At 53.1% G+C, this 24,792-nt stretch overlaps 1 protein-coding gene across 1 annotated transcript; it reads right to left on the reverse strand.

Annotated features, from left to right (window-relative positions):
- Positions 1 to 3,290: 3,290 nt before the first annotated feature.
- Positions 3,291 to 10,646, reverse strand: LOC123370198 (transmembrane protein 217-like). Its single transcript, XM_045016510.1, has 2 exons — positions 9,757 to 10,646; positions 3,291 to 3,526 (listed from the first exon to the last, which is right to left on the reverse strand). Exons 1-2 carry the CDS (start codon positions 10,270 to 10,272, stop codon positions 3,461 to 3,463), a joined length of 582 nt encoding a protein of 193 aa, XP_044872445.1. The 5' UTR covers positions 10,273 to 10,646; the 3' UTR covers positions 3,291 to 3,460.
- Positions 10,647 to 24,792: the final 14,146 nt, after the last annotated feature.

The following is a 24,792-nucleotide window of genomic DNA, read 5'->3' on the forward strand; positions in this document are numbered from 1 at the left end:
ACTTGACTTAACCTGAGACCTCTTCTCTTTCGGGTGGAGTAAAACTGCCAGTTTCACAGGGCAGAGAAGCGGCGCTGTCGAAACTCAGGACCCTTCCTAACGTGATCCGAACGCCCAGAGCACCACTAACGCGCGCGGTTCTCAGAGCAGGAGATGAGTAAGCCACAGCCTGCACTAAAGCTAGAGATAGCAGCCCAAACCACAAAGCTTGCATTCACATGTCCTCAAAGCTGTGTCACTCACATGGAGCATTTTGGTTCAGCCCGTTAAAGGCGTCAGCTGTTAGTGTTGGAGCTGAACTTGTGCGCTGTCCATGTCCAGTGTCCTGGTCCTGGCCATCTCTGGCAGCCCTCTTCACTGAACTGTGAGATCAAAGGTGTATGGCTGAGGCACGAAATATCTACATACTGTTTCCATTCATGCCTAGTGGTGTGTGAATAAAGCAGGTAAACATCAGCGCTATATTGATGCAGTATGTTACCCATGCACGTGGTACATTGGATGCTGACCATCAGTGTCAGGGCACAGTGTGTTTCAGTAACACAGATCCTGTGTGGCGGGCTCTGGAGGCAGTAATGCTTCACATCCGTGAAGGGATTGTTAAAAGTTGCCTATTACGGATGTCTGATTTGTTAAGTACTATTACCATCAGCAGCCAGGCTGTGATTGGCCCAGAGCCACGGGGGCTGTTGGCGTCCAGGTTAGGAGAACTCGGTCTTTTTTCACACTCTTCAGCACAAACATGCTGGGCTTCCCCTCGTTAAACTAAAGCGCCCACATGTTGCATGCGACTGCTGTTCGATTCAGTACTGCACAAGTTACTGTTCATACCGAGAGGCAAACTTTAAAACTCTGCTTTACGCTGGTGGAGCCAGGATCTGTTCTTTAACTGTTATGTTTCAGGGTGTCTGCCTGTGGGTTGAATGGAACAGCGTGCTCCACCTGGCTGTAATATTCATGGCGTTGTCTAAAACCTAGGCTGTTGGTTCAAGTGTGGGGCTGTGTAATGTTAAAAGATGGAGCAATGACTGCAAGCATTGTTTGCACAGTGCATTTCTTTTTAAAACCCTGTTGGTTGTAGCCTCCTGGGGAAATATTTTACCCTCTCGGTGCACTACCCATTTGCTGCTGCTAATCTCCAGCAAGGTGCCTGCCACCAAGTGAGCACTGGAGTTGCCTAGAGATTTCTAAGGTATGGGTCTGGAGTACTAGCATGAGCAGCAGGATATAGGAGTTCTATTCCTGCACCGCAACTTCCTTGCTGTGTACCCTGGGCCATGTCATTTGCTGCTCTATGCCTCAGTTTCCCCATCCGTAAAGAGCCCCTCTGTACAGCCCTTGCAGGTCCCTTTGAGGAAAGGCGTTAGTGAGTTAATTTTTCTTTGTAGGTGGGCTGAACAAGAAAGCTCAGCTCCACGTCCCCAAAGGCTGGGGGCTACTTAGCTCTGTCGCCTCCTGCTCAGAGCCGCATGGTAATGGGGCGGGGCTGTGAGCTCAGGTCCCGATGGAGCCAGGCTGCTGCAGTGCTGTCCAGGGGCCAGGAAAGCTCCTGGACGCGGCATTCTCTTAGGCTCTGGGAGAGGGGGGAGGTGGGAGTAAGCAGCATGTTAAGCCCCTCTGAGCTGGACACCCTCCTGACAGGCCCCCCCAGCCCTGAGCCCAGCTCCCCATCCAGCCCTGTGGTTTTCGTTCAACCGCAGGCTCTTGTGCTAGAGCAAAACAAACTTTATAGCTCCTTATTTCGAGAAAGTCCATCGCACACGTTTATAGCAGCAAATGAGTCTCGCAGTGAGTGAAATTTAGCCGGGCGCAGTTACAGTATCACAGCAAAGTGCTCCCCACAGAGTGCAGGCTCTCCCTCCTTCCCGTAAACACTGCTCAACTGCTACTCCACTTCTTAGAAACCTCACCACAGAAAGGCCAAGTAAGATCAGAGTGTCAAGCCCCGCAGGGACCGATGCCGTGATAGTCACTATGCTTCCTGCTGCAGCTTATGTCTATTTCCCGGCCAGGCCAGCTCAGTAGGAGGGAAATGCTGTCAGGGAGACATAACATCCAAATGGCACAAAGTACCAAGGAGAGAACAGAGCCTAATTCGGCCCTTTGTCAGGTAGGCATAACTCTCACTGAGGTTGGGCGTTAAATCCATCTAAGAGCGTGGTTCAGAAAAACATTTAAACATGTGCTGAAGCCCTGGGAAGTCCATGGCACCTAAATGGGTATGTTTACACTGCAGCTGGGAGCACCCTAGAAAATAGCAGTGTGGACGTCTTGGTACTGGTGGAGGCTAGTGTTAGCCCCACGATCTTAGACTCCGGGGGTAGAATGGGCTTGAGCTTAGGTGGATAGCTGGAGGCTCTGCCAGCACCAGGTAATAATTCCGAAGTCCTGCCCCAGCATGCACTGGGCTGGATTTTCTGGAAGCCAGTCTCTTCAGTTGTTCCAAAATCTTGGCAGCTAAGTGGGGAACGTTCCCAACACAGGGTCAAGAGTCCTAATGGGCAACAGAGATGCAACAAAACCTATTGGCACTATTCTCCCCTTTGGCAGCCCCAGAGGTTCCTGTGCTTTATTAGAGAGATTATTCTGCAAAGCAAGGTGCACCTGCAGTCTGGGCTTGCACCTGTGTTCGCTAACCTCACTCTGCCTGGCTATTGCCCACAATGTGCAATTGCGCTGCTAAGCTCCAGTTCCTACACTGTCCCACAGGAGGCGCTGCTCAAAAGCGAGGGCTTCCTGGGAAGTGATGTAAATAGCTTTGTGGCAGCCTACGTCCTATATAGAGGAGCTGCTGTAGTTACGTCAGTAGGGTGGTGGTGTATTTGTTTACTCTTACATGGCAACCATGCAACTATTTAGTTAGGCTGGATGCCAAAGATCTGCGGCATGGTCTACTTGAATGCATCCTCTCAGCAGCATCTGCTACAGGGCTTTTACGATACCCTGATCATAACTTACCGCTGTCCCAAGCACCTAAATCCATTTTGAAAATGAGAGCTAGGCTCCTAAATCAGTTAGGTGTTGCAACGCTGAGCCCCACAATGCCTAAGTATCTTTCAAAATCTGGTCTTATGTCAGGCTTTTCATCCCTCGAGCTTCAAGGGCCTTACATATAGACTATACAGCAATATCTTTCTCTCCATTTTACAGATGAGAAAACTGAGGTAGGGGGAGATGACATGACTTGCTCAAGGTCATTTGGTGACTCGGTAGCAGAGCTGTGGATAGACCCAGTTCTGCTGACTCCCATGTCGTGTGGCTTCCTGATGAAAAATAAAAATCATGGGCTTTTGGGGTATTTATTCAGGACTTGAACTCACAGCCTGGAAAATGCAGCAACAGCAAGAGAAACACTGAATTACACAACAGAGGAAGGAGATTACACGGGTAATGGTCTTTCATCTCCATCAGTAGGAAATATACGAAAATGGGGCCCAACGTACTGCTCTGATACCTCCCCTCACACGCCTTGCCTAGCAGTGGAGCCCAACCTAAACCTGGGCGGTTCTGACACGTTCTTCTTCGAGTGATTGCTCCTATGCATTCCATGTAGGTGTGCGCGCCGCGCGTGCACGGTTCTTCGGAACATTTTTACCCTAGCAACTCCGGCGGGCCGGCTGGGCGCCCCCTGGAGTGGCGCCGCTATGGCGCTGGATATATACCCCAGCCGGCCCGTCCGCTCCTCAGTTCCTTCTTTCCGCCCGTGACGGCTAGTAGGAACAGTGGAGTGCTCCCTTACCTCCACAGCCCTAGCGTTCTCCATAGATTTAGTGTATATAGTTGTTAATATTTGTTAAAGTTTCTTGTTATAGTTGTATAGTTAGTTGTATAGTATAGTAGTTAGGGAATTAGAGGGGTTAGCCCTCTTCTTCCGCCCCGGTGCGGGCTTATGCCCGGAGCACCGGGATTCAAGCCCTGCGTGGCTTGCCAGCGGCCGATGCCAGTGAGTGACCCGCACGACTCCTGCCTCCGCTGCCTCGGAGAGTTGCACAGGTCAGATAAGTGCCCCATTTGTGTGGCTTTCAAGCCTCGTACGAGAAAGGAGCGGGACTCTCGTTTAAAACAGCTCCTCATGGAGTCGGCTCTCCAACCTCCGGCACCAGCTCCGTCGGCGCCGAAGCCGGCCTCCGTGAGCAGCGCACCGGCAGCACCGAGCCGCTCCGGTGCCGACACGTCTCGGCACCCTGCACCGAAGACCCGGCACCGCTCACTCTCCCCGAGGAAGAAGCAAAAGGTGCCGAAGACGGCCACTGCGAAACAGCAGCAGAAGCCGTTAGCCCAGCCGCCACCGACTAAAACGGTACAGGCTGAGGCAGTGCACAAGAAGTGCACCGGGCCGTTGACTCCGGCACCGCAAGGGCCGTCGAATCCGGCGCCGCCCAGCTCCCCGGTGCCGACCGAGGAGGAGCTGAGGCTCCCGTCCACGCCGGAGGCGTTCGCGACGGCGAGGGAGCTGATCGACCTCACCGCTGATACGGGCTATCAGCTACCGGCACCGCCGGTGCGGACAGTCAAGTCCATCGGAAAGCCACTGATGATGCGCCCTCCCTCTCCTGGCGGCCGAGGTGATCGGAGCACCATGATACGCTCTCGCTCCCGTTCTCCCTCTAGACGGCGCTCGCCAACGCACCGGGGCCGATCCGCACGACGGTCAACGCCGAGACGCCGCTCCCCGTCTCATCACCGGTCGCAGTCCCGGTACCGCTCGCAATCGCGGTACCGGTCGCACTCCCGGCGGCGCTCCAGGTCCCGGTCGCCAAGTCACCGGCACCGCACCAGGTCCGGCTCCAGGCATCGCGGGCGATATCGAGGATCTCGCAGCCGCTCCCGGCGCCGCCGCTCGCGATCGAGGTCCGACTCCCGGCACCGCCGGTCGAGCTCCCGGCGCCGCCGGTCGAGCTCCCGGCGCCGCAGGTCGAGCTCCCGGCACCGCCGGTCGAGCTCCCGGCACCGCGCTTCGCGCAGATCCCATTCGCCTATCAGACCGCAGGACGACAGGCACCGTCCGTCAGCACCGGAGAGGCAGTTTACTCCGGCACCGGACGTCCGCCCGGGAACCGCAACGGCTCCTCCCTGGCCTTCGAGGGAACCCTCAGTTGCTTCTCCTGAGGGCAGTGCGGTAGACTTCCGAACGGGGTCTCTTCCGCAGGACCATGGACCCCAGCAGTGGGGATTTTGGGTACCCTGGGCCCAACATGAGCAGGGACCTCCCCTTCCTCCGAGGCAGCCAGGCTCGGCGCGTTCGGTGCCGGTGGCCACTGTCAGCAGGCCACCACCGTCTCCAACGCCACAGACCGCCGCTCACGACACGCCGTTGGGGCATGAGACACTGGCACCTGATCGCCCGGAGGCAGAGCAGGCACCTGAAGAGGTGCTGCCAGGTCAATCCTCGTCCTCCTCTCCCGACGAGGCTGTGGCAGGGGCGTCACCATCGGAACCCCCGCCTCTTGACCTGAAAGCGCACCAGGACCTTCTTCGGAGGGTAGCCAAAGCCATCAACCTGCCCATCGAAGAGGTCCAGGAGGTCGATGACCCCATCACGGATGTCGTCGGAGCAGACGCCCCCGTGAGAGTGGCGCTGCCGTTCATCCGCACAATCCAGCGGAACAATGCCGCCATCTGGCAGTCGCCTTCCTCCGTCCCTCCCACGGCACGCGGCGTGGAGAGGAAATATTCTGTACCACCTAAAGGGTACGAATACCTTTATGTGCACCCGACTCCAGACTCTTTGGTAGTCCAGTCCGTGAACGACCGGGAGCGTAACGGACAGCCTGCCGCTGCGCCCAAGTCTAAGGAGTCCAAACGCATGGACTTGCTGGGGCGCAAGATTTACTCGGCGGGCGGCCTCCAACTCCGCATCGTGAATCAAATGGCCCTGCTATCCAGGTATACATTTAACATCTTGGGATGCCTGGGAAAATTCGCGGAGCTGACCCCGCAAGACTCCCGCCGAGAATTCTCGGCCCTCCTAGAAGAGGGCAAGCTGGCCTCCAGGACCTTGATTAAGGCAGCGGTCGACTCAGCGGACTCGGGGGCCAGAACTGTGGCGTCCGGTGTAACCATGCAACGCATTGCGTGGCTGCAGTCGTCCACTTTACCGCCGGAGGTACAATATACCCTCCAGGACCTCCCCTTTGAAATGCAGGGCCTGTTCTCTGAGAAAACTGACACCAGAATTCAGACCCTGAAGGACGGACGAGTGGCAATCCGCACTTTGGGGATGCATACACCGGCCACTCAGAGGCGTCCGTTCCGGCAACAGCCCTATCGGCCCGTGCCACAGGCCAGATCTCGGCCATTTAATAATCGCAGGGCTCCATTCCGCCGCAGACCATCGGGCGGGCGGCGTAACCAGTCCCAAGGCTCGTCCAAGGCTCCTCAAGGTCCCAAGCCGACCTTTTGATGGGACGCCCGAGGACGGCGCACCACTCTCACCCCAGGATCCATCCCCTTTGTTTTCAAGTCGCCTTTCCCACTTCCTCCAGGCGTGGTGTTCTGTAACATCGGACAGCTGGGTGCTCAACACCATCCAGCGCGGCTACCGCCTACAGTTTATTTCGCCCCCACCCTCCCACCCACCTTCCCTGTCCCTCTTCAGGGACCCCTCTCACGAGCAAGTCCTCTTACAGGAGGTCCAGTCTCTGTTGAGCGTGGGTGCCATCGAGGAGGTGCCTCCCTGCAGGCGGGGCAGGGGATTCTACTCCAGATATTTCCTCATTCCCAAGGCGAAAGGAGGTCTTCGTCCCATCTTAGACCTCCGAGAGCTGAACAAGTACCTCTGCAAACTCAAGTTTCGGATGGTAACCTTGGGGACCATTATCCCTTCCTTGGATCCGGGAGACTGGTTTGCCGCCCTCGACATGAAGGATGCTTACTTTCATGTGGCAAATTACCCCCCCCCCCCCACAGACGCTACCTGCGCTTCATGGTCAACAAGGCCCACTACCAGTTTGCGGTGTTACCCTTCGGCCTCTCCACCGCACCGCGGGTATTCACCAAATGCATGGCGGTCGTGGCCGCGGCCCTCCGTCGTCGTCGAATTCACGTGTATCCATATCTCGACGACTGGCTGATTCGTGGCCGCACCCAAGAGCTGGTAGCGGCTCAGGTGTCCGAGATACTACATCTGTTTCGGTCTCTCGGCCTGCTTGTCAACGCCGAGAAGTCCCACTTAATTCCGGCGCAAAGGGTGGAATTCATAGGAGCCGTCCTCGACTCCAATCTGGCCAGAGCCTGCCTCCCTCGGGCTCGGCACGAGACGTTGGCCTCCCTGATACGGACACTGCAGGCCTTTCCAACGACAACAGTGCGGTGCTGCCTACGTCTCCTAGGTCACATGGCAGCGTGTACGTTTGTGACCGCGCACGCAAGGCTGCGACTTCGCCAGTTCCAAATGTGGCTGGCATCGGTGTACCGCCCTCAGCGCGACCCACTGGATATGGTGGTGGTGGTGCCGAGTCCCGCTCTCCAGTCGCTCACCTGGTGGCTGGATCCGGAGACAGTCTGCGCAGGGGTTCCGTTCCGCCCTCCGTGCCCGTCGATCACCCTGACCACAGACGCGTCGGCGCTGGGATGGGGGGCTCACATAGGAGACCTGCACACCCAGGGTCTCTGGTCAGCCCAGGAGCTCTCCCTCCATATCAACATCCGGGAGCTGAGAGCGATCCGTCTGGCGTGTCTCGCCTTTCGGACCCACCTTCAGGACCGCTGTGTAGCGGTGTACACGGACAACACCACAGCCATGTTCTATGTCAACAAGCAGGGCGGAGCCCGATCCTCCCCGCTCTGCAGAGAAGTGATGCTCCTATGGGACCTTTGCGTGACCCACTCGATTCGCCTCGAAGCGTTTTTTCTACCAGGAGTGCAGAACACGTTGGCCGACCGTCTGAGCAGGTCCTTCGCCTCCCACGAGTGGTCCCTTCGCCCAGATGTGGCTTACACAATCTTCCAGAGGTGGGGGTTTCCCCAGATAGACCTCTTCACCTCCCGGGCCAACAGGAAGTGCCACAGATTCTGCTCCTTCCAGGGCCAAGCTCCAGGCTCCCTCTCGGATGCGTTTCTCCTGCCATGGACGGAGTCCCTCCTCTACGCGTTCCCTCCGTTTCCGCTCGTCCACCGAGTATTACTCAAGCTTCAGAGGGACAGGGCCCGCGTAATACTTGTCGCTCCGGCCTGGCCGAGACAGCATTGGTATACCCTGCTGCTCGAGCTCTCGGTTCGGGAACCCATTCCCCTCCCGCTATGGCCGGACCTCATCACTCAGGACCTCGGCAGGCTTTGTCACCCGAACCTGCAGTCGCTGCATCTTACAGCTTGGTTCCTGAGTGGTTGACCGACGCAGAGAGAGGATGTTCGGCGGCGGTGCAGCAAGTTCTGCTGGAAAGCAGGAAGCCTTCGACGCGCTCTACCTACCTCGCAAAGTGGAAACGCTTTGCGCTGTGGTGCGACCAGCGAAGTCTTAACCCCTTCTCGGCACCCATCCAGACCGTCCTCGATTACCTCTGGTACCTGAAAGGTCAAGGTCTCGCGATCTCGTCCCTGAAGGTGCACCTGGCGGCTCTGTCAGCCTTCCGGCCCGCTGTAGCAGGTCGCTCTGTCTTCTCCAACCCAATGGTAGCCCGCTTCCTTAAGGGGTTAGACTGTCTCTACCCGCAGGTGCGTCCGCCTGCTCCGACTTGGGACCTGAACCTGGTTCTCACCCAGATGATGGGCCCACCCTTTGAGCCCCTGGCCACGTGCTCTCTCCTCCATCTCACCTGGAAAACGACCTTCCTTGTGGCGATCACATCCGCCAGACGGGTCTCGGAACTCCGCGCCCTGACGGCAGGTCCCCCATATACCGTCTTCCACGGGGACAAAGTGCAGCTTCGGCCACACCCGGCCTTCCTCCCCAAGGTGGTGTCGGCCTTCCACCTCAACCAGGAGATCTTCCTCCCGGTCTTCTTCCCGAAGCCGCACGCCTCACCTCGTGAGCAGCAGCTCCACACCCTGGATGTCCGCAGGGCCCTCGCTTTCTACATTGACCGGACGAAACCCTTCCGGCGTTCGACCCAACTGTTTGTAGCGATCGCAGACCGCATTAAAGGCGAGCCGGTTTCCTCACAGCGGATTTCATCCTGGGTGACGGCCTGCATACGAACGTGCTACGAGCTTGCTCGCGTCCCCCCGTGCCGACTCACTGCACACTCGACCAGGGCGCACGCCTCGTCGGCCGCCTTCCTGGCCCATGTTCCCATCCAGGACATCTGTCGAGCGGCCACCTGGTCTTCAGTCCACACCTTCGCTTCCCACTACGTGTTGGTGCAGCACTCTCGGGACGACGCAGCCTTCGGCTCCGCGGTATTACATTCCGCCACGTCTCATTCCGACCCCACCGCCTAGGTAAGGCTTGGGAATCACCTACATGGAATGCATAGGAGCAATCACTCGAAGAAGAAAAGACGGTTACTCACCTGTAGTAACTGGTGTTCTTCGAGATGTGTTGCTCCTATCCATTCCAGACCCGCCCTCCTTCCCCACTGTCGGAATAGCCGGCAAGAAGGAACTGAGGAGCGGACGGGCCGGCTGGGGTATATATCCAGCGCCATAGCGGCGCCACTCCAGGGGGCGCCCAGCCGGCCCGCCGGAGTTGCTAGGGTAAAAATGTTCTGAAGAACCGTGCACGCGCGGCGCGCACACCTACATGGAATGGATAGGAGCAACACATCTCGAAGAACACCAGTTACTACAGGTGAGTAACCGTCTTTTCCTAGAGATCCGCCTCATCCTGAGCGACATCCTTCCTTGCCCTTTGCTTTCAATAATCGTCAGGGCATACGTGACAACGAAGGCGAGCCAGAAGCAATCCATGGGGATCCTGGTGGCCAGCCCAAACCACTCCAGGGGGCTGAGGGGAAACCAGGCTTCTTTGGAGACCTGGTAAGCCACGGCCACGATGAGGCAGTTAGCCAGATCATAGAAGATGATCCATGCGACATAGGCGAACATGCCCATGGAGAGCCACTTGTGGACTGAGTAGATGAGGAAGACGCACACCGGGTAGGTCTTGACGGCCAGCATGATGGCTGTATAGTAGCAATACGGTAGCATCTTCCCCACTTCGGTCAAGTTGAAGGGCTTGATTTGTGCCATGTCCGTCATTGCTCGTTCCAAGTGGCCAACCTCGAAGATCAGGTACATGTTGGTCACTAGGATCATGTAGACAGCAGCTACAGTGGCCCCAGCCTTGGGGGACATGCCACAGAACCCCCCCGGGCACAAGATGATCGTCATGTTTTCTCCACAGGCAACGTCGTTGGCCAAGGAAATCAAAGGAGTGTTGCAGAGTAGAAAGGCAAGCTAGGAGAGACGTTGGCGGGGCTTGTGTTAGGGATGAAGCGCAGCGAACTCAAGCCTGTGCTGGAAAAGAAAAGGATCAGGCTAAAACATCATGTGCGGGGGACGTCGTCATGTGGAACACCTAAGGAGGAGAGTTGATCAGCGTGCGCACACACACACACTAACCCCATCTCACACACACTGTACCTGCATCCCACACACACACACACACTCTGTAACCCCATCTCACCAAGATTCCTACTAAACCAAAACTTGGTTATGTCCCCCATGATCCTATGTGCGCTTCACCATGTTCCACATCCCCCAACCCTCGAGTGCAGAGAAGGGCTCCCAGCCCCCTTAATCAATGACAGGGCATGCTCCAGAGCTCCTGAACTGAGAGATCTGCCAGCTTTAAAGGGAGGCCACCCTAGTCCCCTTTTAGAAACAGTGAAGGGGACAGGTGGTTGATTGCTTGAGTTCCTGTGGAACTGATTTTAATGGTGGTGAGATTAAATTTAATTGCGTTTACCGAATAATTAATGACATTAGGGTGCCTAAACCCTTGGCTCGACCTCCTCATTTTTTTAATCTCAATAACATAGTCTAGCAGTCTCACAGCTGTTGGCGTCCTCAGTGCAACCTGGTGGATAGAGCACTTAGGAGATTTGGGTTCTATTCCCACCTCTACCACTGGCTTGCTGGGAGATCGTGGGCAAGTCACATCCCTCACTGTGCCTCAGTTTCCCCACCTGTAAAATGGGGATAATGATACTGAGCTTTCTCAAGCGCTTTGAGAACTAAAGATGAAAAGTGCTAGATTACAGTCAGCTCTTTAGTATTATTTCATTAAAATCACCAAAGTATTTGCTGCAATGTAACCACTCAGCTATAGATTGCAGGCCCCTTGAGCCAGCTCTATACTGGCCCAGAACTTTATTTTAAACAAAGCATTGCAAAATAAAATAAATTAAGAGAAAAGGTGCAATGCCAAGCATTTCTCCTGGAAATCCGCAGACCACGTTTTCCAAAGAGCTCAGGGCCAGATTCACAAGAGCCCAACAGGACCTGCAATCTGGGCCAGGTTGACCAAATTAGCTCAGTGCTCAGCAGCTCCCACTGTGGTGCTCTGGCCAGATTTCTAGGCTATGGCTGCCAGCAATTCCCACTGAACTCAAAGGGTCAAAGCCTGGAGCTTTAGTCAAGCAAACTCCCATCAGTGTCAAGAGAAGTTTGTTTGAATGGCGACATCTGGAAGTAGCCCTTTATATTTCATCTCCATCTTTCATGCCCACCAACAGGAGGCATTTCCAGCCTCTCCTCAGTGAGCAGGTCAGGGCTAACTTACCTCCTTCTGAGAGAGAAAAGGGAGGAGACCTGGTGGATGGATCGGCTGTGATAGCTTTGCACCGTCTGGAAGTGATGCCTACCTACAATGCCACTGACCTTAGCCGCTAATGGCTGAGAGACCATGTGCTCTTCCCACTGGGACCCTGCTTTGCTAAAGGAATAACTCCTCCAACTACTCAGCTCACCAGGAACCTATAAAGCAAAGAGAACATAGGAATTGCCAGATGGAATCAGAACCAAGGTCCATCTAGTCCAGGAGCCTTTCTCCAACAGTGGCCGGTGCCAGATGCTTCAGAGGAAGATGCAAACAAACAAAAACCAGAAGGTAGCAGTGGGCTAATCTAACAGTTAGAAACTATGGCCAAACAGAAGGCACCTGGCCCAGATATTGGCAGAAACCAAACTATCCACCTGCCTAGAGCCAGCAAAAGGTGGCTGCTTCCCCCTGCTGGAGACCAGCACCCAGGACAAGGGCCTGGGAGACGACTTGTGTCCATGGCTAAGAAATCAGTAGTGCTTCCTTGGCCTGTTTGGGCAATGAAGAGATTTCTGACCCCACATGGGGCAGGGATGCATTACTGCCAGCCCTGGATCTTACACTTTAGAATGGGGTGTGACTCTGTTTGGCTTCCTCCCTTAAAAGAATCCAAAAAGAATTCAGGCCCCCATCACGCAAACTCTTAAACAGATGCAAAGTTATGTACCTACTCAAGTATTTTTAGGATCAGGGGCTTAGATTGTAGGTTCACTAGGGCAAGAACGGCAATATTGTCAACTCTCATCATTTTATCGTGATACTTGTGATATTTGGTGTTTTTCTTAAAGCCCCAGCTCCTAGAGGCAAGTGATTTGGTGAAAATGTCAACTTCTGTTTTAAAATTTTTTTTTCTAGCCCTCATGGTTGTGGAGAAAATCCAGAAAACATTACCCAAGTGCCCCCTAAAGGCAAGACAAAGAACCCATGTTTATTAATTAAAAAAAACAAACTTGATTTTTAAGCCAATCTCATAACTGTTGGGGCCTGACCCCTGACTTTTGAACACTTGGGGCTGGGCATGCTAGAACTTTCTACGTGTTCTGTGCAGCACATCATACCATAATAAACAATCCATATTTAAAATAACCTGAAAGCATGTAAAAATTCAGATGCATTTTTTAAAAAATCGCAATTACTCTGTACCACTGCATATGTTTCCATCTGGGAGAGTGGAACTAGCCTTGTCAGTTTCACTTTCTTCCTCTGTGTCTTAAGGGGAAGCTGCAAGTTTTGGGTGGTCAAGCCTGCGGAGGAATTGTTAACAGCCACATACAAGTGGCTTTTATTGCAACTTTAAAAAAGAATTTCTATCAAAGTCAGGTTTGATCAATTCCCATCCCCCCCTCCTCTACACTTTAAAAAATAAATACATTTGGGGGCTATCCTAGGTTGGTGTATGTGGATTCCAAAGAGACCCAAATAAATAGAAATCTATTAATTAATTTATGTTATTGCAACCCTTCTGCCAAAGAGCGCCATCCCCTGTGATCTCCAGACCAGCGGGTACATTAATGAGAGTGCCTTCAGGCCCCAACCCAGATCAGGGTTGTGTGAGTCTGTTTGCGTGGACTCTATTATTATTATTTGTGTTGTGTATGTGGGGCTAGGTGCTGTACATATATATGCACAATAGACAATCTCTTCCCCAGAGAGCTGACAATCTCAATAGATGGGGCAGCAAAGAGTGGGAGAGAGAAAAGGTACAATTAGCCCCAGGTCACCTGTGAGGAACTGAGGCCCAGACAAACTTGCCTAAAGTTGCTGTTTGACACCTCAGGGAGCCTTTTAGGGGGCTGCTATCACAGGAGAGATGAGCTCCTTGCAGCACCGACACCACTCCTGCACTGATCCAACATAAGACAGCCTGATAATGCTTTATTCTAGCCCAGTCAAAGGCTTCCTGGGGCATTCATGGACAACATAAGTACCAGTACATCTGAGAGTGTTGCGCTAGACAGCTTCCCAGCAGGGGGCGTCAGAGGATGCCAGTGTGGAGAGGTTAATATCTGGGAACTCTACTGGCAGGAAGTGCTTGATGAGGAAGACCAGTACTTGGAGGGGCGGGGGGGATGAATAAAGCCTCAGTGTTACATGGTCTTGGCTCGCTCTCATTTTATGCTGGAGCCCTCAGCAGTAAACAGCCTTTGGAACTGTGTTTGTACAGCACCTAGCACAGGGGGGCCCTGCTTCCTGGGGACGTCCCCTCCCACAGTACCAATAATAACTAATAATCACGAGCCGACGTGCGCTCACTCGCACCCGCGCTCCCTTAGCTCCCGGACCGTGTCTCGTCAGCTTCGTCTCAGAAGCCTTCTCAATGCAAACCCTGGGCCAGCGTGTAACTCTTGACTTTGCTGGCGTCGCGCTGTGCCAGAGCCATCTCGCCTTACACCACGTGTAGACCAGAGCCCCTCTTCACTTGGAGGTTTATACCGGCGCCACTGAAAGCACAGTCGGGTCTAGCATACCCGTCCGTGCCACACTGGGTGAACAGCACCCGTTCCCCTAAATACTCCCTACATTGGCCCTTACAAACCCCACCCCCAGCCGTAAATACCTGACCCCAATGGGAGCTCCCTAACCGCTCGCACGCTTTTTATTCCGTCCCATCACTCCCTACCATGGCTACCCGCAGAACCAGCGTTACCATAAACTTTGTAGTATTCCCTCCCCACTCTGTGCTTACTAGTGACGGGCCTGGGCTGGAGACGAACGCCCTCATGGTTCTGTGAGGCTTTCAAGCTGAGGTCTGGAGCCATCTCTAGGACTTCTGGTTCTTTTAATGGGGGCTTCCTTTCGTCCCTCTTGCTCTGCTTCGGCCCGTGGCCAGCTTCCCCCCATCCTACTCTGTCAATGAGACTCAGCTGTGGAGGGCCTGAAGGGGGGCATTTAGTCTCAGTAGGGCCTTGCCTTCTCCGCTGAGGCTGCTGACCAGGCGGCCTGAGTTGCTGCCAGTTGTGGTGCTTGTGTGAGGTGAATACCAGGCTGCTGGGAGTTGGGCTGAGCCCCACCAAACTCATGTCACACAGGAATGGGGAGCTGGGCTCAGAAAGCTGGATCCTGGCTCCCTTTGCTGATTGGTGCCTTTCCTCAGCTTGCTGACTATTTATTGAGTGAATACCCAGTCCCCGCAGGCAGCAGGTGGCATTTCATCCCCTTCCTCAGTCTGTGTATTGCCCTATATTTGTCCTGGTTGGCTCATGCCTTCCTCTATGTGTGTCATTGGCACATGCTAGCGGGACTCCATAGCTATCATTTTAGAGTGACATTCGCCCGAGGCCTTGGCACTACTTAAGTCCTCAAAATAGGCCTTAAGGGCAGGACTTTCCGACACGTTTGCACACTGGGGATTGGGCACTGCTGAAATCTGACCCTTACTTAGGTCTGAAGGAGCTCATTGGAAAACCATGTCCCAGCTGCAGGTGCTGAGTCCTTGACTATCTGTCCTTGCATTCATTTGCCGATCTAGCCCCATGCGGGCCCTCTGCCCTGGGGTGCATTTCACCTTTCATGGGAAAACCAGGATCTGGGCAGAATAAAACCTTAAAGTCAAACTTTTCCTCTCCTGCCCCGTTGCAAGATGGCAAGTAAAGGGTTAAAACCTGAGCACCACCTTCCTTTGGGGGGCACTAATTGGGATGCTGGCTTAGCCCATCAGGGAGGAGGGGAATGTCTTGTAACTAGGGCTGATTTCATCTGAGTCGTTCCCAAACAATTTCCCCAAGGAACAAAGCCTGTGGGGCCAATTTGTGGAGAAGCCAGAGGTAAAATTCCCAGGGAGAGGGAATTTTCTCTCTATCCTGAGGCCTGGATGGAACAGATGGATTGTGAAGGACCCAATCTAGTGACCTCTGATATGAAAAGGAATCTTTCCACAGACTTCAGTGGGAGTTGGGGCAGACCCTGAGCACTTAGACTAGATTTTCAAGCATGCCCACTGATTCAGGGTGGCTCAGTTCCTCAGGCCACACTAAGTAGGCCTGATTTGCAGAGATGCTGAGCATTCACGGCCCCCCTTGGCTTCTGCTGCACTTATGCTTCATGCTTCTGAAAATCAGGCACCAGGGTGTCCCAAACCTGGAGATGCCCCAAGTCGGTGGTCACTTTAGAAAACATTGACCTTTGGACTCCCCGTGCCAGAGTTTCCCCCTCTGCAAACGGGGACTAGTGATATTGATCTGACCTCCTGCTGATTGTGAGGTTTAGTGCGTTCATGGTTTGCAAAGGGTTATGAGCGCCTCTGTGTTGTCTCTCGGTGCATTGTGAGTTTGCTAACCAGATGGAAGAGAAAGCTGAGCTCCAGCTGCAAAAGCTGGTTGCAGATTTTGATCAGCCTAATCTTTGGGGGAGAGGGGGAATGCGTTTTGATCTTAAGTCTTTTCCAGCCCATTATAAAGAGAGGGGCCATTTATGAGAGTGAGATGCCAACTGCCAGACGTTGGGGATTTTTAGGCGGGGGGCAGTGACTCAGGCTGACCTCTATGTAAGATATCACAATGATGATTGCTGCTAGTGCCTGTGAGCCCCGTCACGGATCAGGACCTGTCCCATTAGGAACATGGCACGTTAGAAATAAGGCATGCATTTGTTAAAATGCGGGTGATTAACCATTGGCACAAACGGCCAAGGGATGGGGTGGATTTTCCATCTCTTGATGTTGTCCAATCAGACCTAGGTGCCTTCTGGAAGACATGCTTTAGCCAAACACAAGTTGGGCTCAGTACAATAGTAACTGCAATTCTCTGGGCAGTGATTCCCAACTAGGGATCTGCAGCCCCCTGGGTAGCCGTGAGCAGGTTATAAGAGGATCTGCCCCAGGCAGCGGGACTCGGGGGAGGGAGCGCTACCTCCACCCCTTTACTCACCTCAGCGGGCCACCCAGCCTGTGGGTCAGCACCAGCAACGAGCTTCACACCGAGTAAGTAAAACAAAAATAATATTCCAGTTTTTTATTTTTGTATCTCTGTGGCACAGGTGGGCCGGGGAGTTTTTAGAGCATGTTGTGGGGGCCTCAGAAAGAAAAGAGTTGAGAACTCACGATAGAGAGGTCAGACTAGGTCAGGGGTTCTCAAACTGGGGGTTGGGACCCCTCAGGAGGTTGCGAGGTTATTACATGGGGGGTTGCAAGCTGTCAGCCTCCACCCCAAACCCTGCTTTGCCGCCAGCATTTATAATGATGTTACATATATATAAAAAGTGTTTTTAATTTATAAGGGGGGGGGTCAGACTCAGAGACTTGCTGTCTGAAAGGGGTCACCGGTACGAAAGTTTGAGATGCACTGGACTGGGTAATCTAATGGTCCCCTCTGACTTTAAAGGCTATGGAAGTCTGAAACTCTGAACCTTTCTGTTCTAATAGGACTCAAGAGACAGCACGCATGCCCCCCACTTTGCCCCTGCCTTGGAGGGGCTGATCTCGCTGCAGCTGGGAGCTACAAAATTAACCTTCAGTTTTCACTTGGCTTTAAGTTCCTTCCCCTGTTTGGCTGGGCACAGGAGGGAGAACTGATTCTTGTCCCTTCACTTTCAGTCTTGTTCAGAATCGAAAGTTGGCCTTTGTCTTTGGCCCATTTCCAGCTGGGAGGCTCCTGCTGGCCCCAAGGGGGTGACTGGTTCAGGAGAAAAGAGAAGCTCTGTAAGGTGTATAATGCAGAGTGGTGTAGGTGGCCTGGCTTCTTACCAGATGTAGAATTGTACTGCCCTCTGGTGTTAGCATGTCCCATTTAGGCACAGAAACAAAGAGACAGAGGATACGTCTACACTACGGGACTATTCCGAATTTGCATAAACCGGTTTTGTAAAACAGATTGTATAAAATCGAGTGCGCGCGGCCACACTAAACACATTAAATCGGTGGTGTGCGTCCACGATCCGAGGCTAGCATCGATTTCTGGAGTGTTGCACTGTGGGTAGCTATCCCATAGTTCCCGCAGCCTCCCCCGCCCCTTGGAATTTCTGGGTTGAGATCCCAGTGCCTGATGGGGCAAAAATCATTGTCGCGGGTGGTTCTGGGTAAATGTCGTCAGTCACTCCTTCCTCTGGGAAAGCAATGGCAGACAAGCATTTCACGGCTTTTTTCCCTGGATTGCCCTGGCAGATGCCATAGCATGGCAATCATGGAGCCTGTTTTGCCTTTTGTCACTGTCACCGTATGTGTACTAGATGCCGCTGACAGAGGCGATTCAGCAGCGCTACATAGCAGCATGCTTTTGCTTTTGCATGACAGCAGAGATGGTTACCAGCCATACTGTACCATCTACCAATCCATAAATTGGTAAAAAGATGATCATGGTTACCAGTCCTTTTGCACTGCACCATCTGTTGCTGCTCTTAGCCAGGGGCACAAAAGCCAAAATTGGGAATGACTCCCTGATTCAATCCCTCCTTTTTGGTATCTAAAAATAGAATCAGTCCTGTCTAGAATTTGGGCAAGTGTACTAGAGAACCACTGTATCATAGAACCAGAGAGCACAGCTGCTCTGTATCAGATCCAGCAGAAATTATGAGCTGTATGCTATTCACAGGGGGTGCTCCTGCAACAACCCCACCTGTTGATTCCGTTCTTCCCCCAGCCTTCCTGGGCTACCGTAGCATTGTCCCCCCACTTGTGTGATGAAGTAATAAAGAATGCAGGAAGAAGACACAGTGACTTGTTAGTGAGAAATGAGTGGAAGGCAGCCTCCAGCTGCTATGATAGTCCAGACAGGACAGTAAGGAGTGTGGAGGAGAGGAGCCCAGCATCCCTCTGCTAGTCCAGGGGCAATTGAATCTTTTCTTTACACATGAAGGGTGGGGGCTGATGGAGCTCAGCCCCCTGTTGCTATGATGACGATGGTTATCAGCCATACTGTACCATCTACCAGGAAAAATTAGGACCAGGCGCCCTTGATTGACCTTACCGATGCTAGTCGGCATGGTTACCAGTCCTTTTGCACTGCCCCATGTGCCAATAGGCTGATGATGAGGACGGGTACCAGTCGTTTTGTACCATCAGCCACCCATGGCGGGGGGGGGGGGGGAACAAGGATATTGGCGTTGAGTGCTGCAGCATTGCATCTATCTGCAGCATTCAGTAAAGATAGGGTGACATGTAAAAGAGTCAAGAGAGGATTGTTTTCCCTTTCACTTCTGGGGGTGGGTGGGGGGGTGCGTAGATTGCCGAGCTATGCCCTGACCCACCGCGGACACTGTGTTTGACCCTAGAAGCATTTGGAGCTCAGCCAAGAATGCAAATACTTTTCGGAGACTGCAGGAACTGTGGGATAGCTGGAGTCCTCCAGTCCAGGAGCGTCCATTTGATTCTTTGGCTTTCCGTTACGCTTGTCACGCAGCAGTGCGCTGAGCCCCTGCTATGGCGTCTGTCTGGAGATTTTTTAAAAATGATTTTGAATTTCGTCTTCTGTAACGGAGCGCTGATAGAACAGATTTGCCTGCCCTTACAGCGATCACATCCGCATGGTCCATGTGGGAGCTCTTTCTTTATTTTGATTTTTAACTGCATCGCCACCCGTGCTGATCAGAGCTCCACGCTGGGCAAACAGGAAATATTCAAAAGTTCGCGGGGCTTTTCCTGTCTACCTGGACACTGCATCCGAGTTCAGATTGCTGTCCAGAGCGGTCAGTGGTGCACTGTGGGATACCGCCCAGAGGCCAATACCGTCGATCTGCGGCCACACTAACCCTAATCCGATATGGTAATACCGATACTAGCGCTACTCCTCTCGTTAGGGAGGAGTACAGAAACCGGTTTAAAGAGCCCTTTATACCGATATAAAGGGCCTCTCAGTGTGGACGGGTGTGGCGTTAAATCGGTTTTACGCTCCTAAAACCGGTTTAAACGCCTAGTGTAGACCAGGCTAGATTTTCATGTGCTCAGTGCTTGGCTCTTCCGAAAATCTGACCCCACTCGTGTCTGCTGAGCCCTAGAAAATCTGGTCCTAGGAATCCCTGTCTAACTTTAAAACAGTCACTTCCTCGCCTCACTTGAATGTTAAAGAGAAACACTGGGGGCCATTCTCCTTCACCTCACACCTTGTGTAAATCATTCCGGCTCACGCACAGTGGGCAAACAATGCAAGCAACGCAGCCTGCCAGCAGTTTATACTGACTTTCTGCTCATGTAGTCCTGGTGTAAGTGACCATGCATGGTGCAGGGAAATGGAGAATCAGACCCATTCTCTTCTTGAATTTTTACACAAATAAGAGTATTTTGCCCACTTAGAACACCTTCCTTCTCGGGTCCTCACAGCACTTTTGAGAGTATTGAAGGAATCCTCTAGACTCCTCTGGGCACAGGTCTGTACTATTATCCCCACTTTACAGATGGGGAAACGGAGGCACAAGGCGGGGAAGTGACTTGCCCACAGTCAGACGGACAAGTTGACACTTGAGTTTTAACCTTGACTAAATTGATTGCTAATTATCTCACGGCAATTAATATATGTCTGCACAGGCTAGTTTGAATGCTCCCCAAATACATGTTCCAGAATTGCAAATGTTTGTTTACCGCAGAGTTTGTTATCAGCCTGTAACAAAAGTTTAGGGCAGTGATACTCAGACCTCAGTAGTTCAGGAGCCAAATTAGTGATCAACATTACCCAAAAGAGCCACAGTCATGTGAATGATGGGGAAATATATATATTATTCTCACAGCAAATAAGTTAATAACTTAGTGCAAGTGCATAGAGGTCCTGGATTTCAGTCTCTTCCCTAGCAGCCTAAATTTGGCTTCCAGGACATCTCTCCTACCCTTTCCTATGTCATTGGTACCTACATGTACCACAACCACCGGCTCCTCCCCAGCACTACACATAAGTCTGTCTAGATGCCTCGAGAGATCCGCAACCTTCGCACCAGGCAGGCAAGTCACCATACGGTTCTCCCGGTCATCACAAACCCAGCTATCTATGTTTCTAATAATCGAATCTCCCATTACTAACACCTGCCGTTTCCTAGAAACTGGAGTTCCCTCCCCCGGAGAGGCAACCTCCATAGAAAAACACAAAGCAAATCCCCAGGAGAAAGAGAAAAGGCCAGTTCCGCCACCATGTACCTCCAAAGTCCGTACATGGTCTCTGAGGGCCAGGAGCTCCTTGCACCGACTGCACACATATGCCACCCGCCCACAGGGCAGGTAATCATACATGCAACACTCAGCGCAATAAACTGGATAGCCCCCACTCTGCTGCTGGGCTTCTGCCTGCATTGTCTCCTAGTTAATGGAAGGGCGGTTTACAGAAAGGGGTTTTGAAATGTGGTTCGGTTTATAGGTTTTAGGGGGACCACAAGGAAGGGGTTTAGGGCTGGCAAGAAACTCCCCTCCCTTCCCACTCCCCTTCTGAACTCCCTTGCGAAACTCCCTATTAGCAGCCCCTGGTCGCTTGTGCGCGGCTTAATAAAGCCCTGGCCTGAGTGAATGCCCCGCCCACTGATTAAGACTCAGCCAATTACCAGAGGCTTCGAGCTTTCAAACCTGCCTCCAACTGCCAGCCAGAGCACATGGTCTCTCAAACAAACAAACAAACAAACAGACTGACAAACACAAGCTCAGCACACAGCAAGTAACCCCCAAACACAAACAAACACACACTACAGACAGTCACTTACCCCATGGGTGGCAAGTTTGTAAAAATTTTGGTGGGGCCCAGAACCCGCCCCCAACTCCGCCCCCCCAACTCCGCCCCCACCTGCCTAAGGCTCTGGGAGGGGGCTCGGCGGGGGAGGTCTGGGGTGCAGATCCTGGGCTGGGGATTAGGGTGCAGGAAGGGTGCTGGGTGCAGGCTCTGGGCTGGGGCAGGGGGTGGGTGTGCAGGAGGAGGTGAAGGGTGCAGGCTTTGGGATGGAGTTTGGGGTTGGGAAGGGGTGTGTGGGAAGGGGGAGGGAGTTTGGGGATAGGAGGGAGTGCAGGGTGAGGACTGTGGGGCTGAGGATGAGAGGTACATGATGCAGGACGGGGCTCAGGGCTAGGGAAGAGGGTTGGGCTGTGGGGTGAGGGCTGTGGATGAGGGGTTCATGATGCGAGGGGGCTCAGGGCTAGGGAAGAGGGTTGGGCTGTGGGGTGAGGGCTGTGGATGAGGGGTTCATGATGCGAGGGGGCTCAGGGCTAGGGAAGAGGGTTGGGCTGTGGGTGAGGGCTGTGGATGAGGGGTTCATGATGCAGGAGGGGGCTCAGGGCTAGGGCAGAGGTTTGGAGTGTGGGGTGAGGGCTGTGGATGAGGGGTTCATGATGTGGGGGCGCTCAGGGCTGGGGCAGAGGATTAGGGTGCGGGGGGATGAGGGGTTCATGATGTGGGGGCGCTCAGGGCTGGGGCAGAGGATTAGGGTGCGGGGGATGAGGGCACTCGCTAGGGCAGAGGATTAGGGTTCAGGGGGATGAGGGGTTCATGATGTGGGGGCGCTCAGGGCTGGGGCAGAGGATTAGGGTGCGGGGGGATGAGGGGTTCATGATGTGGGGGCGCTCAGGGCTGGGGCAGAGGATTAGGGTGCGGGGGATGAGGGCTCTGGCTGGGGCTGAGGATTAGGGTGCAGGGGGATGAGGGGTTCATGATGTGGGGGAGCTCAGGGCTGGGGCAGAGGATTAGGGTGCGGGGGGATGAGGGGTTCATGATGTGGGGGCGCTCAGGGCTGGGGCTGAGGATTACAGTGAGGGGGGATGAGGGCTCTGGCTGGGGCTGAGGATTAGGGTGCAGGGGGATGAGGGTTTCATGATGCGGGGGCGCTCAGGCCTGGGGCTGAGGATTAGGGTGCGGGGGGGATGAGGGCTCTGGCTGGGGCTGAGGATTAGGGTGCAGGGGGATGAGGGGTTCATGATGTGGGGGTGCTCAGGGCTGGGTCTGAGGATTAGGGTGCGGGGGGAATGAGGGCTCTGGCTGGGGCTGAGGGTTTGGGGTTGGAGAGGCTCAGGGTAAGGGCAGCCTGCCTTGCCAGTACTGGCGGTGGGCAGGCATTAGGACCCTGCGGCAGCAGACAGCAAATCTGCTGGGAGCCCTCCGGGCAGCAGGCAGGGGAGAGGCGCGCTGCGTTCTGTCAGGCAGGGACGCAACACAACGTGGCGGAGGGGGAGGAACACGCGGACGGGGGGTGGCAGGCGGGGGCTGGGACCTGCTCCAGGCAGGGTCGCGGCGGCGGGGGGAGACCTGCGGTGGCCGGGGCCGATCCAGGCAGGACCGGGTGGGGGGGCGGGAAGAGACCCAGCTCCAACTATTGCTGGAGCAGGGCGCCCAGCCCTGAATATTGCTGGGGCCCGGGCCCCACACAAATATATAACCTGCCGCCCATGACTTACCCCACAGATGCTGTATTAGCTCCTCCTTCATCTGGAGAACTCCCTTGCGAAACTCCCTGTTAGCAGCCCCTGTTCGCAAAGCTCTAATGCCTCTATGGTGGCATTCTCAGAAATGCTCCCAGTTCCACGCGCAGGGCCAGGTAGGCAGGCGGAGCTTCAGAGTCTCAATGCGTGGATGAGACGATGGTGTAGAGAGGAGGGGTTCACGTTCATTAGGAACTGGGGAAACTTCTGGGATGGCAGGAGCCTATACAGGAGAGATGGGCTCCACCTAAACCAAAGCGGAACCAGACTGCTGGCACTAAACATTAAAAAGGTTGTAGAGCAGTTTTTAAACTAGGAGATGGGGGAAAGCCGACCGCTGCAGAGGAGCGTGTGGATCGGACACAGACTTTTCTTAGGGGAGAGTCTGATGATAGAGAATCTCCAGGTTATAGTCAGGAGCAGAGGACTGAAGAGTATAATGTAAGGGCCGGATCAGATGATAAACAGTCACATAAAAAAGAATCTGGCACATCAGAAAAAGGCAGGCTAATAAACAGGGACAAGTTTTTAAAGTGCTTGTACACAAATCCCAGAAGTCTAAATAATAAGATGGGTGAACTAGAGTGCCTTGTGATAAAGGAGGATATAGATATAATAGGCATCACAGAAACCTGGTGGACTGAGAGCAATCAATGGGACACAATCATTCCGGGGTACAAAATATATCGGAAGGACAGAACAGGTCGTGCAGGGGGAGGAGTGGCACTATATGTGAAAGAAAGTATAGATTCAAATGAAGTAAAAAGCTTAAGTGAATCCACATGTTCCATAGAATCTCTGTGGATAGAAATTTCATGCTCTAGTAAAAATATAACATTAGGGACCTATTATCGACCACCTGACCAAGACAGTAATAGTGATGATGAAATGCTAAGGGAAATTAGAGAGGCTATCAAAATTAAGAACACAATAATAGTGGGGGATTTCAATTATCCCCATATTGACTGGGAACATTTCACTTCAGGACGAAATGCAGAGATAAAATTTGTCGATACTTTAAATGACTGCTTCATGGAGCAGCTGGTACGGGAACCCACAAGGGGAGAGGCAACTCTGGATTTAATCCTGAGTGGAGCGCAGGAGCTGGTCCAAGAGGTAACTATAGCAGGACTGCTTGGAAATAGTGACCATAATACAATAACATTCAACATCCCTGTGGTGGGAAGAACACCTCAACTGCCCAACACTGTGGCATTTAATTTCAAAAGGGGGAACTATACAAAATTGAGGGGGTTAGTTAGGCAAAAGTTAAAAGGTACAGTGACTAAAGTGAAATCCCTGCAAGTTGCATGGGCCCTTTTTAAAGACACCATAATAGAGGCCCAACTTCAATGTATACCCCAAATTAAGAAAAACAGTAAAAGAACTAAAAAAGAGCCACCGTGGCTTAACAACCATGTAAAAGAAGCAGTGAGAGATAAAAAGACTTCCTTTAAAAGGTGGAAGTCAAATCCTAGTGAGGCAAATAGAAAGGAACACAAACACTGCCAACTTAAGTGCAAGAGTGTAATAAGAAAAGCCAAAGAGGAGTTTGAAGAACGACTAGCCAAAAACTCTAAAGGTAATAACAAAATGTTTTTTAAGTACATCAGAAGCAGGAAGCCTGCTAAACAACCAGTGGGGCCCCTTGACGATCGAAATACAAAAGGAGCGCTTAAAGATGATAAAGTCATTGTGGAGAAACTAAATGGATTCTTTGCTTCAGTCTTCACGGCTGAGGATGTTAGGGAGATTCCCAAACCTGAGCTGGCTTTTGTAG

Source organism: Mauremys mutica, chromosome 4 (assembly GCF_020497125.1).
Source record: "Mauremys mutica isolate MM-2020 ecotype Southern chromosome 4, ASM2049712v1, whole genome shotgun sequence".
Classification (NCBI taxonomy): Eukaryota; Metazoa; Chordata; order Testudines; family Geoemydidae; genus Mauremys; species Mauremys mutica.

Excerpts from the sequence above, each read along its gene's own strand:
- LOC123370198 (XM_045016510.1), bottom strand. The coding sequence starts at position 10,272 with ATGACGATCATCTTGTGCCCGGGGGGGTTCTGTGGCATGTCCCCCAAG. Across the intron at positions 3,527-9,756 it reads TGTCGCTCAGGATGAGGCGG|TCGAAGAAGAACGTGTCAGA; the intron begins ATCTCTAGGAAA and ends AGGAGCAATCAC.